At 42.3% G+C, this 15,249-nt stretch overlaps 1 protein-coding gene across 1 annotated transcript in view; it reads left to right on the forward strand.

The window, feature by feature from the left end:
- Nucleotides 1–15,249, forward strand: part of SLC28A3 (solute carrier family 28 member 3) — a 56,501-nt gene that overhangs the window by 34,719 nt on the left and 6,533 nt on the right. Inside the window, exons 6-14 of the mRNA XM_059072296.2 lie at nt 385–529; nt 1,789–1,902; nt 2,548–2,625; nt 5,720–5,800; nt 7,179–7,259; nt 9,431–9,556; nt 11,363–11,493; nt 13,063–13,231; nt 13,641–13,838. Coding sequence (XP_058928279.1) covers nt 385–529; nt 1,789–1,902; nt 2,548–2,625; nt 5,720–5,800; nt 7,179–7,259; nt 9,431–9,556; nt 11,363–11,493; nt 13,063–13,231; nt 13,641–13,838 — 1,123 coding nt within the window. The remainder of the gene's footprint in view (nt 1–384; nt 530–1,788; nt 1,903–2,547; nt 2,626–5,719; nt 5,801–7,178; nt 7,260–9,430; nt 9,557–11,362; nt 11,494–13,062; nt 13,232–13,640; nt 13,839–15,249) is intronic.

A 15,249-nucleotide genomic window follows, 5' to 3' on the forward strand; every position in this document is an offset into this window, starting at 1 on the left:
GAGGCTTGGGTGACGTCTCCAATGCAGAGGACACATTTCAAGCTGTCCCTTGAATGGAAGAAGGTAACGCTTCCCCCATCTCCCAAAATGAAGACGCCCAGCAGCTCTCGCAAAGAAATCACCAGACTTCCTCTCTAAGCATCGTTTCATTCTTGAACTGGCAAAGGGCCCAAGTGTTGCGGAGTAAAGGGACACATTGCTTCATTTTTTGACTTTGTGCCTTTATAGCTACACCCAAAAAGAGTCTCTTGCAATTTCTAGAAGCATAATTTCCTGGTGCCAGGGTGTGTTACTCAATATTTTTTGTTTGTTAGTTGAAGCCTGTTTAAGATTTTAAAGTTAGTACAGCAAATGATGCCAAAGCCTCCTTCTTTGTCCTCTTAGGGTGATTTGGGGATGCCTGATCCTGGGAGTTATTTTCTGGCTGGTCTTTGACACCGCCAAATTGGGCCAACAGCAGCTGGTGTCCTTCGGTGGACTCATAATGTACATTATCCTGACATTTCTATTTTCCAAGCACCCAACCAAAGTAAGCATGAAATCGATCATTTCTTGGTCTTTTTCCCTCTTTTTTTTCCTCATGTGTAAATTGCTCAAAATAATGAGTATGAGAGAGTTGAACTGTTATTCAATATTTTTCTTACCTTGCTATGATATTTAAGTGGCTAAGGTGCCCTTTTCCTGAACATTAATAGTACTGTTACTCTCTCGTTTTTCATTCTCAGTAATTTTCCAGTTGCTCAACCAGTGAGATACTCTCTCCTGTCAAGTCTGCTTTCTATTCATGTACCCCCTTCCCCACCATCAAACACAGAAACAAAGAAAACTCATCGATTTTGATTCAGATTTCCCCAGACCAACAAATAATCTAATATTCTACCATTGGATTCTGCAGTTTATCAAATTTGTATTTGCCATTGAGGCTATTTTACTCCAAAAATTTGTCCTTAAGCAGTTTTGTTCACATAGAATTCAATTCTCACCTTTGTTCTGTCAGCCTGTAACCCAATAAATGGGCAAGAATTCTGAGATATCAAAACTTTCACATATGCTTCATAATGGCAAACTCTGGAAGACCTTACTGGCTGAAAGGTTGATCCAAGAAAAGAGCATTAATCAAAACCAAAGCCACCTGATACAATCCAAATTCTTTGCCCTGTGCAGGTGGCCATCTCTGCTATTTTCTGTGCCTCCAATCCCATAGTTCTTTGCAGGCCACTCATCTCTACTCCAAAAATGAAAGCACTTGATTGTCCATTACCACTGCACTCCCTGGGTCTGCATTAGAGTTAATTGGTTCCTTTTACTGTGAAATGAGAGCCCCTCAACAAGGTGGAATTTCACTTAATTCACTTACAAATTGTCAAATCAACAAGCCTTGGACACACAGAGAAGTCATGTTCGGCCTTTCCATTTTCCAGATGGGGAAATAATTATATGTATCTAACATTCACAGCATGACTGGGAAGGCCAGATTCTTCCTCCTTTAATGGCCCTTCTAAGACTACTGTTGGTGTCTAAGTGATTTTATCGTGACAAAATGGTTACATCCGCTCCTGGGACTGAAGGCTTAATCTCAGGTTTATGAAGAGGGAGCACAACCCTGAGATTTTTAGGTATATGATTCTATGGAGGGATTCTCTGCTCACAACTGCTTTGGCCTCCGAAAGAAGGTGGATCACGGGCCACATCTGAGAAGCTTCCAAAGAAATAGTGATCCTCTGGGCATTTATGCTGAGTTCAGCATTCATTTTCTAATAACCTATATCTCTTCCTATTTCTATACAGGTTTACTGGAGGCCTGTCTTTTGGGGTATTGGGTTACAGTTTCTTCTTGGGCTTTTGATACTAAGGACAGAACCTGGATTTATGGCTTTTGATTGGCTGGGGAAACAAGTTCAGGTAAGTTTGGTTCAAAAGAATGCCTTGCTTTTATAGTGCTTTTAACATTTGAATATAACCCTCAAGACATGTCAGGAATAGCTTTATTTGTCTGCATTAGTTGACCCAAATTTTAATTCCATAGCATGAATTAGACAAATAACTTTGTCTAATTGTTTATGTTTACTTTGTCTAATTGTTTGTTTATGTTAATCCGTGTAGTTTATTAATATTCTGGTTGTCTCTTACCCATACCATCCACTACATCACTCCTCAATCCCATTTGACCCCTTCATCCTGCCTGAGGGGTGTCACTTTTCTAAGATGTTTCCTCCAACAGAGAAACAGGCTTCTTTGCATCTAGTGGTAACCAGTACCTCCCATGTACCATCTGTGGCTTCTGGAGCAAGTTACCAACCCAGCTTATTCTTTAGCACCCCAGAGTCAGAGTGAATGTCAGAAATGCCAGGAAACCTGTATGCAGTTATAGTTCTAAGATATTCTTCCAGGGCATCCACTAGAGGGGGAAAGTTGACAAAATTAACTCTTCAAGTCTACCCCACAAGTTTTCTGAGTCCCCACCCTCTGCAGAGCCGTAGATCCTGTGGATGGTAACTACCTCTTTAGTGCTTGTAATGATCTGCTCTTTTCCCTTCTTTAACTCAGACGTTCCTGGAATACACTAATGCTGGCGCCTCATTTGTCTTTGGTGAGAAATATGAAGACCACTTTTTTGCATTTAAGGTAAAGCCAAACACTTTTTTCCAAGTAGACACTTGCTTTTCAGTAACTTCTCAGTCTTTGTAGATGTTCAGATAGAACCTAACTGATCAGAACCCAGGCATATACCTGCCAGGCATGTCATAGGGACACAGCCCATCACTGGGCTTTCTCCTTTACCTGAAGTCAGTGGACCGGAAACATTTTATTTTTTTATAGTAACATTAAGGGAAACATCTAGAGGAAGTCAGGAATACTGAAACACAGGCATACCTCAGAGATATTGCCGGTTTGGTTCCAGACCACCGCAATAAAATTAATACTGCAGTAAAGCTAGTCAAAAATTTTTTGGTTTCCCAGCTCATATAAGTTATGTTTATACTCTACTGTAGTCTAGTAAGTGTACAATAGCAGTATGTCTAAAAAAAGTACATACCTTAATTAAAAAATACTTTACTGCTAAAACAATGCCAAAACAATTACAATAGTAACATCAAAGATCACTGATCACCATAACAAATATAATAATAATGAAGAAGTTTGAAATATTATGAGAATTACCGAAATGTGACCCAGAGACACAAAGTGAGCAAACGCTGTTGGAAAAATGGTGCCTACAGACTTGCTCAACGAAGGTTTACCAAAATCCTTCAGTTTGTAAAACACACAACCTCGGGCTTCCCTGGTGGCGCAGTGGTTGGAGAGTCCGCCTGCCGATGCAGGGACACGGGTTCGTGCCCCGGTCCGGGAAGATCCCACATGCCGCGGAGCGGATAGGCCCGTGAGCCATGGCCGCTGAGCCTGTGCATCCGGAGCCTGTGCTCCGCAATGGGAGAGGCCACAACAGTGAGAGGGCCGCGTACCGCAAAAAAAAAAAAAAAAAAAACCACAACCTCCAAGAAGCGCAATAAAGCAAAGCACAATAAAACAAGGTATACCTGTACTTTTGGATGTCTTGTAGCATTTGCTGAGATAATTATGAAAGATCATATGGAAGGGACTTCCCTGGTGGCACAGTGGTTAAGAATCCGCCTGCCAATGCAGGGGACACGGGTTCGAGCCCTGGTCTGGGAAGATCCCACATGCTGCAGAGCAACTAAGCCCATGCACCACAACTACTGAGCCTGCGCTCTAGAGCCCATGAGCCACAACTACTGAAGCCCGCACACCTGGAGCCCGTGCTCTGCAACAAGAGAAGCCACCGCAATGAGAAGCCCACACACCTCAACGAAGAGTAGCCCCCTCTCCCTACAACTAGAGAAAGCCCGCGCACAGCAACAAGGACCCAACGCAGCCAAAAATTAATTAATTAATTTTTTTATAAAAGATCATACGGGGTAATAGTATCTGAGATTTCAGGGAAAAGAACATTAGGTCCCTGACAATGAATAGACATATGTTTGCTAATGCCTCCCCAGTCCAAGCTCAGTGACAGCTCTGCAGTCAGGAAACTCCTTAATCCCAGACAAACAGGGATAGCTGGTCACTCACATCAAGCTCTGTTCTTCCAGAGCCATCCCGTTGCTTAAACTTTCCCCTCTCTTCAGCACAGCCTTCACCTCGGCAGGCCTGCAAGCTGAGCCTCCTCCCAACCAAAGGAGGGATGCTATTTTACAGGCCAAAGGCAACTTGGCAAATTGGCCCCATGCTCAGGCCTAATCGATTCTCTCCCAGGCCTCCCCCAGCCCCAGGAAGCTCACCTTCCTCTGGGAAGTCCCTTCAAATCTTTGTCGATGAATCATAAAGATGCATTTGGCTTTTCCTTCAGATTTCTTTATTGTGGTGTGCTATTGTTCCTACACTTCTCCATTGTTTTCTCACTCAGGGACTCCAAATTTACCTCCAAATTACCTCGGGCATCGGTTAGGCCAGCTGCTATGCTGAATCTTTTTTTAAACTGCTGATTTGATACTTTGATACTGAGATAACTAAGCCATCTCTGAAAGGTCAAATGTTTACAAATTGAGATAGAAATATGCTCCTATCATGAATTGAATCCAGAATTACAAAAAATAATGTCACGGAGAAGGAGGAACTTGCTGCCCAGACTGCACCAGTGTCTTCAGACCTCCCCCAACCCTCTGCCCCCAGGGCAGTAGCCTCCATCCTTTCTGCCAAAGCAGATTCCTGTGGGAACATTGGGGAGATGAGCCCCTTTAACTCCCTGAAGCTTTCAGGAAGGCTCTGCCTGCCCATTAAAGCCAATAAAATCACATAAGTGAGCGAGCTCTGAATAATGGCACAAAAAGTCTTTTAATATATATTATTAATAGATTTTTCTAAATTAGATCCTGTACAAATTGTCCTTGGCCATTCTGTGTCTCTGGTGGCAGCTTGTCCCTGGCCATTTAGCTGGGAACAGAGGGTAAGGGGAACAATGGAGTAGGGGTGGGAAGGGACCCAGACCAAGCCCTGTGTGGTCCATGCAGGGAAGAAACTGTTCCCTGTAGACACACAGGCTGCATTGAAGGCATCCAAGGAGCATCAGGAAAATCGGATCTAGAAAAAGGCAACCTTTGTTAACACAGAAGTAAACTAGTTTCCAGAGTTTAATCTTTGTATAGTGATTCAAAAATCTATAGGTAAAATAGTTATTATTCTAAAAGCTAAATCCACGAATGACTGCTTTATACAAGGCATTGTTTAAGCACCTACTGTGTCACTACTGTGACTAAGGATCTGAGGTAGCTCACACTTAATCGTGACCCAGGTTACTTTGCTAATAAGTAGTGAAGCCCATGTCTGTTTAATATCAGAAAAACAAGAATAGCTGCCAGTGGCTTTCAGTTTCTTGATCTAATTATTACAAATTCCCCCCCAAATGTCATTCCTTCTCTTAGAAACTAAAGTAAGAAAAGCTCATCATAGCAGGATTTTTTTTTAAGTCAAGTTTCCTATGAAATAGACTCAAGCTTATCCAGAACAAATTAGAGTAAGAGACTGTAGATGGGGAAGTTGCCTGTTAAAAACGTTGTTTAGTTCAAGAGGAGTTTCCAGCATTTTGATGACATTTCAGAGGGGGAAAAGGAGGCCGAAAGGAGACTGATCTGAAAGCTACTAACACTGCTGGGGCCAATGTTAACCCGTGACCGCTCTTACATACCACCCCCCCCACCAGGTCCTGCCTATCGTGGTTTTCTTCAGCACTGTGATGTCCATGTTGTACTACCTTGGATTGATGCAGTGGATCGTTAAAAAGGTACCAGGACTAGAAGGCAGTGGGTGAACGGTGTAGAGCTGATTATCGCGGGACAAAGTCTTGAATGCCTTTTATCTGGGTCTTTCCAAAGTACCTTTCCCTTCGTACCAAGATCCACGCCCACCCCAAGTTATTAGATTTAAAACCCCAAAATCCTACGTGGGTCCACAGAGGGAATTTTATCTCCAGGACTTCTAATAGGGCTGTGACTTGCAACACACTGAGCATCTTCATGAAGCAGTTATTCCGTTAACCAAAGAATTGACTCCAAGAGATGGGGACCTGATTGTCCCTTCGTCTTGGCTATCTGCCCAAGGCTTACACAGAGTCACTGCTTATCCTCAGGTGATAACGAAAGTGGACCCTCCTGGTCTAGGAGTTGCTAGAGAATCAAAGCCAGAAGGGGAAGCTGATCTTTTCTCCTGAGGGATTTTTGTAAGCACACAAAATTTTTTTTTTTGAAAAGTTAACCTCAGTTCTGCTGCCCCAGCAGCTGTCAGTCCTACATCATGTTAGATCACAAAACTCAGAAATGTGTAAGCTAGTTTGAATGCACATGAGAGCAAGGCAGTGTATACAGGGCTTGGGCACGGACACAGCCCTCTTTTGATCCCTGTAAATAAATAAAATGGAAAAAGAGAGAGAGAGCCAGAATACCAGCAGAATTAAAAGTTTCAGCAAGAGCACCAGGGCGCATAGTTTTCCAATTGTCAGTTTAAACATTCAGCATTCCTGTGTCCACATCGAAGCAGGAAGGAAGGAGAGAGAGGATGCAACAGGAAGTCCCCATTCTGAGGTGGGCACCACAGTCTCTGGTTGGAAGGACCATTACAAATTGGGACCATCAACCATGTTCGTTTGAGACTTAAGTAGAAAAGGCCAAACCTCAACTACATCCCATTACTTATTAGCTGGGCAAACTTTGACAGAACAATTAAACTGTTCTGTACCTTGGTTTCCTCTTCTGTAAAATGGGCCTAATTATAGGACCTCCCTCAAAGGCTTATTGTGAGGATTAAATGCATTACTCAGAACAATGGCTTAAAACAGTGCCTGGAATGCTGTGAAGACTGCCATGACGTTAGCAATTATTACAACTTATTACTTGTATACAATAGACATTCAAAAAACTTTACTTGTATGAAATAGAGATTTCAATAGACATTGTATAGTGTTCAAAGTATAAACAATGACTCAGAATTGCCACTCAAATAGGATTTGATCAGCCTGCACTATGGACTATATAAGGTATACTCAAGTTTAGTACAATTGTTGAAGGCCTCAGTATTTTCCTCCAGTTTAAAGATTTTTATCCCTACTTTGAAGTTCTGTGTATACAAATAGTTCTTTACTGACTTTATCCTTTTTTGCCTTTTAGGTTGGATGGGTAATGCTAGTGACTATGGGAACATCTCCTGTTGAATCTGTAGTTGCTTCTGGCAATATATTTGTTGGACAGGTAAGTTGTAATATCAAAAAACAAAACACTTGCTAAAATGGATACTCTTTCCAGAAAGAGAAATTAAAAAATATGACGGTGTTATCTCTTTTAGTGTAGGGGGAAGGGTGTCAAGATAATGAACCCTCAATATTGACAATATCCAGATTCCAAGGAGAGAGAGAGCAAGAGAGTGCCCTTCTAAGAGTGTCAATGCACTAGTGTGGAATTTGGGTCCTTGAAAATTTATGGAGAGGAAGAAAGATTGACTCATTTTATCAAAGCATAGGGCTTCTCATGTATAGATTCTCAATAAGTCCTTTCTGAATTAACTGAATTGTTGAGGTTTCTGGCCCACCCATCAGAGGCTAGCAGCTCATCCACTCAAATGGAGTTCACCATTTCTCTTGAAGCTGCAAACATGTAACAGGCAGCCTTACACTCTGTAGTATAATGCTTGTGGCAACGAAAGAGACCAAAAAGGCTTTCCACCAACACCATGCAGCCATATAAATACTTAAGCTCATTTTCAACTTATCTGAACAATCTCTTTGCTGAGCCTGAAGAAAAATGCTGATGATCAAAAGTATTTTCACCTTCCTTATCCATCACGTGGATAAATGCTCTTTTTAAAAAAAATATTTATTTATTTACTTATTTATTTGGTTGCACTGGGTCTTAGTTGCTGCAGGAGGGCTCCTTAGTTGCAGCTCACCAGCTCCTTAGTTGTGACACGTGGGATCCTTAGTTGTGGCATGCAAACTCTTAGTTGTAGCATGCATGTGGGATCTAGTTCCCTGACCAGGGATCAAACCTGGGCCCTCTGCATTGAGAGTGTGGAGTCTTATCCACTGTGCCACCAGGGAAGTCCCAATAGATGCTCTTTTGCCCGAAGTCCATTTAAGCAAAGAAATATGTTGCCAAGTTCTGTCCCTCAAAATGGCAGCATTCCTAAGGGGTAGATAAGTAAGAAATGGTAATAATCATCCTCATCATTCAGGATGTATGGCTTCAGGCAGAATGGAATCACACACCAAGGAAACCAAGTGTGAATACTTGCTAGCATGGCTGTACAAAGAAATTGAACTCGAAGCAAAAATCAAGTCACCCAGAAAAACACATGGCTCCAGATCAGTAGGCTTATACAACTGCTCCAGGCAGGCTGAGCCTTCTGATTGGTAAACCCAGCTTACTAGCCTGGAGCAAAGTATTTAGAGTAGGGCCCATACTTCTTTCCCCAGGAGTTGAAATTGTTATAATTATAGCCATAAAATCTCTCAAGACTAATTAGGGCACCATCTTGAGTTGATTACTCCTACCTGCAGAGTAAGAGGGCTCAGATACTGAGTTCCTATTTGGTCCATAAATTGAAGCTCAACAAACTCAATCTCATAGCACAATTAGAAATAATGAGGGAAAATTGTAAAATTGCACACATGCTTCTGTGGTGCTCAACTTGATACTTAATATGCTAAAAGTACAGCTATTATTTATGGAAAGCCCATGCTGCAGGCCACCTGCCCTAGTTAATGGGACTCAAGCCTTTACAACTACACTCTAATTGATTCCTACCCATGCAAGGGGAAGAGAGGGGTCTCTGATTCTCAATTAGAAATGGGCCTGTGGGCACCAGTATATGTTATTGCTGGTTTTTTTTACATACTTGTGTCTTGTTTCCCTATAGTATCAGCAAAGGGGTTTAGGGTCTGTTGAGATGAAGCTGGAAGATAGGAAGTCACAGAGGTTTGGGAATCACAGTTCCCAAGGCCAGGCCACTGGGCAGTTATTTGGCCCATGGTGCTCCAACCTTAGAAAAGAGTACTAAGCCATGACAGTCCAATCCTAGGCTAGGTGAGAGCCTTATGTGAATTGGCCTTGCAAACTTCACACGTGACTCTGTACGCGCACTGCCCTGGAGTCCAAAAGACCCAGACAATGATGGTGTGGGTTCTCAAACATGAGCACGCATCGGAACCACCAGGAAGCCTTGTTAAAACACCACTGCTGGACCCAGCCCCAGAGTCTCTGATTCAGTAAATTTGAGAATTTGCATGTCAAACGAGTTCTTGAGTCAAGCTGATAGAGTTGGTCTGAAGTCCACTCTTAGAAATACTGCTGTAGAGAATGGAATTTTGAGTAAATTAGCATGTCCTCGTAAGGGAACGTTTAATCTGATCACTTTTTGTTTCCAGACAGAGTCTCCACTGCTGGTCCGACCATATTTACCATATGTCACCAAGTCTGAACTCCACGCTATTATGACCGCTGGGTTCTCTACCATTGCTGGAAGTGTCTTAGGCGCATACATTTCTTTTGGGGTAAGAATGTTTGGGGATTAATTTATGAAACCTCTTCTTCCTTTGCTATTGTTATTTCTGCTTTTTCCTTTACTATTGCTGCCAGATAAGGAGGGCAAAAGAGTGTTCTTTTTGCTGTCTAGTTAGTCACAGTTTCTTTGGCATTTGAATGGAGTGACCCCAAGGAGGTTTGGTGTTTCACTCTCATATCTCTGCCACCTAAATGTGAACTATATCCAACCATAGCAGAATGAAATCATATTATGAGGTTACTTTGGCTGAAAATTTGAATAAGTAAAAAAAAAACTATTAGTTAAAGGCCATCTAGTTCAGTGGTCAGCAAACTATGGCCCATGGGCCAAATTTAGATCACTTTTTTTTTGTAACTAAAGTTTGATTGGAAACCAGCTATCCTGTTCATTATCTAAGCAGCTTTTATGATACAGACTTGAGTAGTTGTGGCCCCAAAAGCCAAAACTATTCACCCTCTACAGAAAACATTTTCTGACTCCTGGCTTACAGCACTGATTCTCAAAACTTACTTCATGTTAGAATCACCTGGGAGCTTTTCCAGTTCTTTTTGTTGTTGTTGTTCTAGGCAGGCCTCTCACTGTTGTGGCCTCTCCTGTTGCGGAGCACAGGCTCTGGACGCGCAGGCTCAGCGGCCACGGCTCACGGGCCCAGCCGCTCCGCGGCATGTGGGATCTTCCCAGACCAGGGCTTGAACCCGTGTCCCCTGCATTGGCAGGCGGATTCTCAAACACTGCGCCACCAGGGAAGCCCCACCTGGGAGCTTTTAAAAGCCCTAATGCCCAGGTCCCTACCCCAGAGTAATTCAACAGAATCTCTTGGGACGAGACCCAGGCATCAGTGTTTCTTTTCAATCCTCAGGTTTCAATGTATAGCCCAGTTTGAGAGCAGAGGGTCTATGGGATGGCACTGAAGAACGTTATGGTAACTGGTGCACATGTCCTGAGCCCAGGGCTTATTTACAGCCCCCGGTGGAGAAATGCAATAACACAGCAGCTGTGTGGTCCAGGTGATGAGGAGTTCTTACAAGATAGGCAAGTTTCATTCCAGGACTTCATCTGAGGCTCACAGAGAGAATCAGTAGGAAAAGGGAAGAAAAAAAGGGTGAAGGAGATCTCAGGAATACCAGTTTGACTGACTCCCCAGATAGATTGCTGTAGGAATTCTACCTACAAAACTGTGCTGTGTGGAACGGGAGTGGGGAGGGAGGCTCATATTCTATAATTCTGAAAATACAGGGAAGAGAATCCAGAAACAAGATAAGAATGTGGGAAGGAAAGGGGGAAGAGTTTAAGTAGACCTGCAAAGAGGAAAACAAAAATCGCTTACAGATCAAAGGTACTCTGGATAAACACATATTATGTAGGGGCACAAAGGACATCAGGAAAGCAAAAAGAAAATGGAGAGGGTTGTACCCATGCCTGCACCGCAGATACCCACCATCTAAACTGATGATGTAATGAAATAGCTTTGGGGACTATATGAACATTCAGAGGAACAACAGAGAGGTAGAGTTATCTTCCTTGAAAGTTTCTACAACACAGGATTAATTCTCTTCTGAAATACTCAGATTGTGGTTTTGTGCTTCTCCCCGAGGATGTGGTCAACTGGTATAACTTCCTCCCTCCTCTCAAGGTGATACCCAGCGTGTGGCTCTTTGAGCTCTTCTAAGCCTCCAAAGAAACATTGATTTCTGGCACGTAATCAATGCCTGCCTTGTAAGGCATTTGAGCCATTCATTCAGAATACAACAGAAAAGCTAAATCTAAGTTGGTCTTCTTTCTCCTGAAATCACAGGTTTCGTCCTCTCACTTGTTAACTGCTTCAGTTATGTCTGCACCTGCGGCATTGGCTATTGCTAAACTTTTTTGGCCTGAGACAGAAACACCTAAAATAACGCTCAAGAAAGCCATGAAAATGGAAAGTGGGTAAGTGGGACATGTCCACCTAGTTATTAGTTATTGACTATACAAGCAGGAGGTTGGCGAGAGGGGAGGTTTGCTCCAGTCCAGATTCAAAGTACAGCAAGAATTTGATTATCAGAGAACACAGTGAATTAAAGTGAATTTAATTTCCCATGACTATGTAGACTTCACCCAAAATATCTTGTTTCAGTACTCAAGGAGATTTTTTCTAAATACCAATACCTAAATGTCAATACATTTCCTTGACTGTTCAGTGTAGATATTTCATTTAATTATGTTTTTTAGATTGAAGTATAGTTGATTTTCAGTATTATATTAGTTTTAGGTGAAGAGATATTTAATTTTAAATATAGCATAGGGTTCATTGGGCCATGATTTAAGACTGTTAGAAAGCCATAGGATCACCGTTTCTGGAAGTTTCTTACATAATAGGGAAGAAAAGTGTGATATCGGTATTCCTTTTTATTAAAAATTATTTATTTATTTATTTAAATATTTATTTCTTTATTTATTTGGCTGCATTAAGTCTTAGTTGCAGTGCGAGAGCTCTTCATTACAGCAGGTGGGCTTCTCTCTAGTTGTGGTGTGTGGGCTCAGTAGTTGAGGCACACGGGCTCTCTAGTTGTGGCACACAGTCTCTCTAGTCGTGATGCGTGGGCTCTAGAGCCCACAGGCTTAGTTGTCCCACAGCATGTGGGATCTTAGTTCCCCGACCAGAGATTGAACCCACATCCCCTGCATTGGAAGGCGGATTCTTAACCATTGGACCAGGGAAGTCCCGATACAGGTATTTCTAACCCCTCTTAGGTTCATTTACTTTTTTCCCTATTCAAAAGAAAGAGAAGAGGGTGGAAAAAACTAAGGGATTTAGGGTATTCAAAAGTATGTCATTAAGTAACAGAATTCATCAACCAATATGTTTCTGAGATTCATCCCTTGTTTGTATGTAGAGAGAGTCATAACCATGAGTGAAAAAGCAAGTTGCCCAAGAATATATACGGAATATGTGGATTTCACTTATATAGTTAGCAAGTATGTAAACTGACACAATGTATTATGTAGGGATAAAGAAAACTGAAAAGAAAGGGAATCATAAGCAAATTCTAGTGGGCCCAGTACCTCTGAGATTAGAGAGAAGAAGATGAGATGAAGTAGGGGGTGCTCAAAGCTGATGTGACCCTCCATTTCGTAAATGAGGTGGTAGATACACAGGCCTTCCTTGAATTGCTAGTTCTTTTACTGTGAATATTTTATAAATATTCTCTGGAAGCTACTTTTAATTAAATATCATTGTTAAAACCTGTAACATTTTTATCCCAATTTTTTATTATAAACGCCTCCAAATTAAAAGAGTAGTATGACATTTAGACACTCATATGCCCATCACCTACACTCAACAATTATAAATCCCATAATGATTTCACGGAATTCAGGTGAGTATTTCAGCCAGGACATGGGTCTGAGAGTTTGTCTCTCCATTTGAATGAGCTCTGATTATGCCATTTCTACACCTGTGATATCCATCCACTGATAATCCCTTGGTAATTCTGGAATTGCTACTTTTTGATAAAGTGATTCAAAGAATCTCCTAGAAGCCGCAGCACAGGGAGCATCCTCATCCATTCCCCTGGTGGCAAACATCGCTGTGAATCTGATTGCCTTCCTGGCCCTGTTGTCGTTTGTGAATTCAGCCCTGTCCTGGTTTGGAAACATGTTTGACTACCCACAACTGAGTTTCGAGGTATGATTCTGTCATGCTTTTCCTCCTTTTTGTTTCTGCCAATCTTTGTTTAAAAATAAAATAGGTTTGTGAACAGCCTTTCCTAACACGTATAGTGCACTCTTATACAACGTACAAACTTATCACGAATCCCGCTCTTCCCACACCCCTTTTGCTGTCTCCTATCACCCTCCTTACCCCAACACAGAACCATTCTGTCCTGACCCCGTTCCCCAAAATCCAGGTTACTTCAGATGACCCAGTTTCAACCTTGACTCCTAATGGATATAGACAGGCTAGAGAATGCACTGGGATCTCTGTGCCTAAAGGACACACAGAAGGGGAGGGAACAATCTGGTCATGAGGGTGAGGCTGAAGAACTGGAAGCAAATCACTACTCTAATAAAGTATCCATTTTTGGTTTTTGTAGGTAATATGCTCCTACATCTTCATGCCCTTTTCCTTCATGATGGGAGTGGACTGGCAAGACAGCTTTATGGTTGCCAAACTCATAGGTTATAAGACATTCTTCAATGAATTTGTGGCTTATGAGAAACTCTCAAAATTGATCCATTTAAGGAAAGAGGGTGGACCCAAATTTGTGGATGGTGTGCAGCAATATATGTCGGTAAGTAAATTTTTTCCTCCGATATATTTCTTCATCACACACATACATTCATCAAATAGCTGCTGGTGCCTCTGTGTGTCAGACACCATGCCAGGCATTTGGGGTACATCAGAAGGAAACAGGCCAAAAACCTCTGACATCATAATGTACATAGTGACTCATAATTGTCAGTTGCGTTGAGTTAATCACAGTGTCTGTGCGCACGCACGTGTGTGTGTACAGAAAGAAACGCAACTAATCCTTACCACTGTGATAAGTGATTACCTTTGAGCACTATCAATAACAACCCAGAGTCATATGAGCTGGGATTGGAATCAATCAACAGATATTTATGGAATGTCTTCTGTGAGCACGGTGCTATGTACGGAGGCCATGGTGTTGAATGAGTGATAAGGCCTCTGCTCTCATGGGGCTCATAGTCTAATGACCAGGAAGGACTCTTCCTTCCTATTTAAGAAATTGTTTGAACTCTGAGAAACTGCCTAAGTGCCGCATAGCGCCTGGACATCAAAAGAAACAGTGAGACACAATAACTACTCTCCAAGTGAATGGGGGAAGAGAAAAAGCTCAGGGCCTTTCAGACAAGCACCCTGTAATTATGTCAGGATTTCGGGTCCATAGCCTGCAAGGAGATGCTCATGTCTGCTTGGCCTTGAATGGGATGAGGGAACTTGGAGGAGGCCATTATTTAAGCCATATTTGCAGCTGAGTCTCTAACTTCTACTTTCCAGAAGAACAGAATTGTCACACGTGGCAACTCTTAGGGAAATGGTGAACATTTCCAGCCACCGCCATGACTCATTAAAACAGTCCATTTGGAATGAATGTCCTGGGCAGGTATTTGGCTTTAAAAGGAACGGGGAGGGAAAACATGCTGCCCAAGGTTCTAACTGAGACTGCCCGCCTCTGACCACGACCATCATCTCACCCAGCTCCCAAACACCAAACATGCAAATTTTCCTCCCACCTGTCACACAAATATCACAACAAACTCCAGGAGAGTACTGATTTGTATTTTATGGTCAGCGGCATTTTGACACACACATCTGATATGAACAAGAGCTCTAGGACAGTAGGTCTCCTGTGTCTCAAATGTTCATTCTTCAACTGACTACGCAATGGAGCTTGGCCAAATGTCCTCATTGCTTGGATGCCACCACAAACTAGCTTGCTTCCCTGCCAAAAGTAAAGAATAGGCTAAATTAAGTGAAATGTTTTCCATCCCCAACTGGCAGTTGCCTGGAGAACGTAGTTTTGTTAAAAGGAAGCTCTTAGTTCTGGTTGTGCTAAGCAGGTTTATGAACAGGTTATTAAGAGGACAGAAATAGAAAAGTAGAGCTGATTTAGGTTGGGAGTGAGCCCAACCGCAGGCAGACCCACAGAAGATATTTGGAGATATGAGCTCAATGGC

The sequence above is a fragment of the Kogia breviceps genome, chromosome 8 (genome assembly GCF_026419965.1).
Source record: "Kogia breviceps isolate mKogBre1 chromosome 8, mKogBre1 haplotype 1, whole genome shotgun sequence".
Lineage (NCBI taxonomy): Eukaryota > Metazoa > Chordata > Mammalia > Artiodactyla > Physeteridae > Kogia > Kogia breviceps.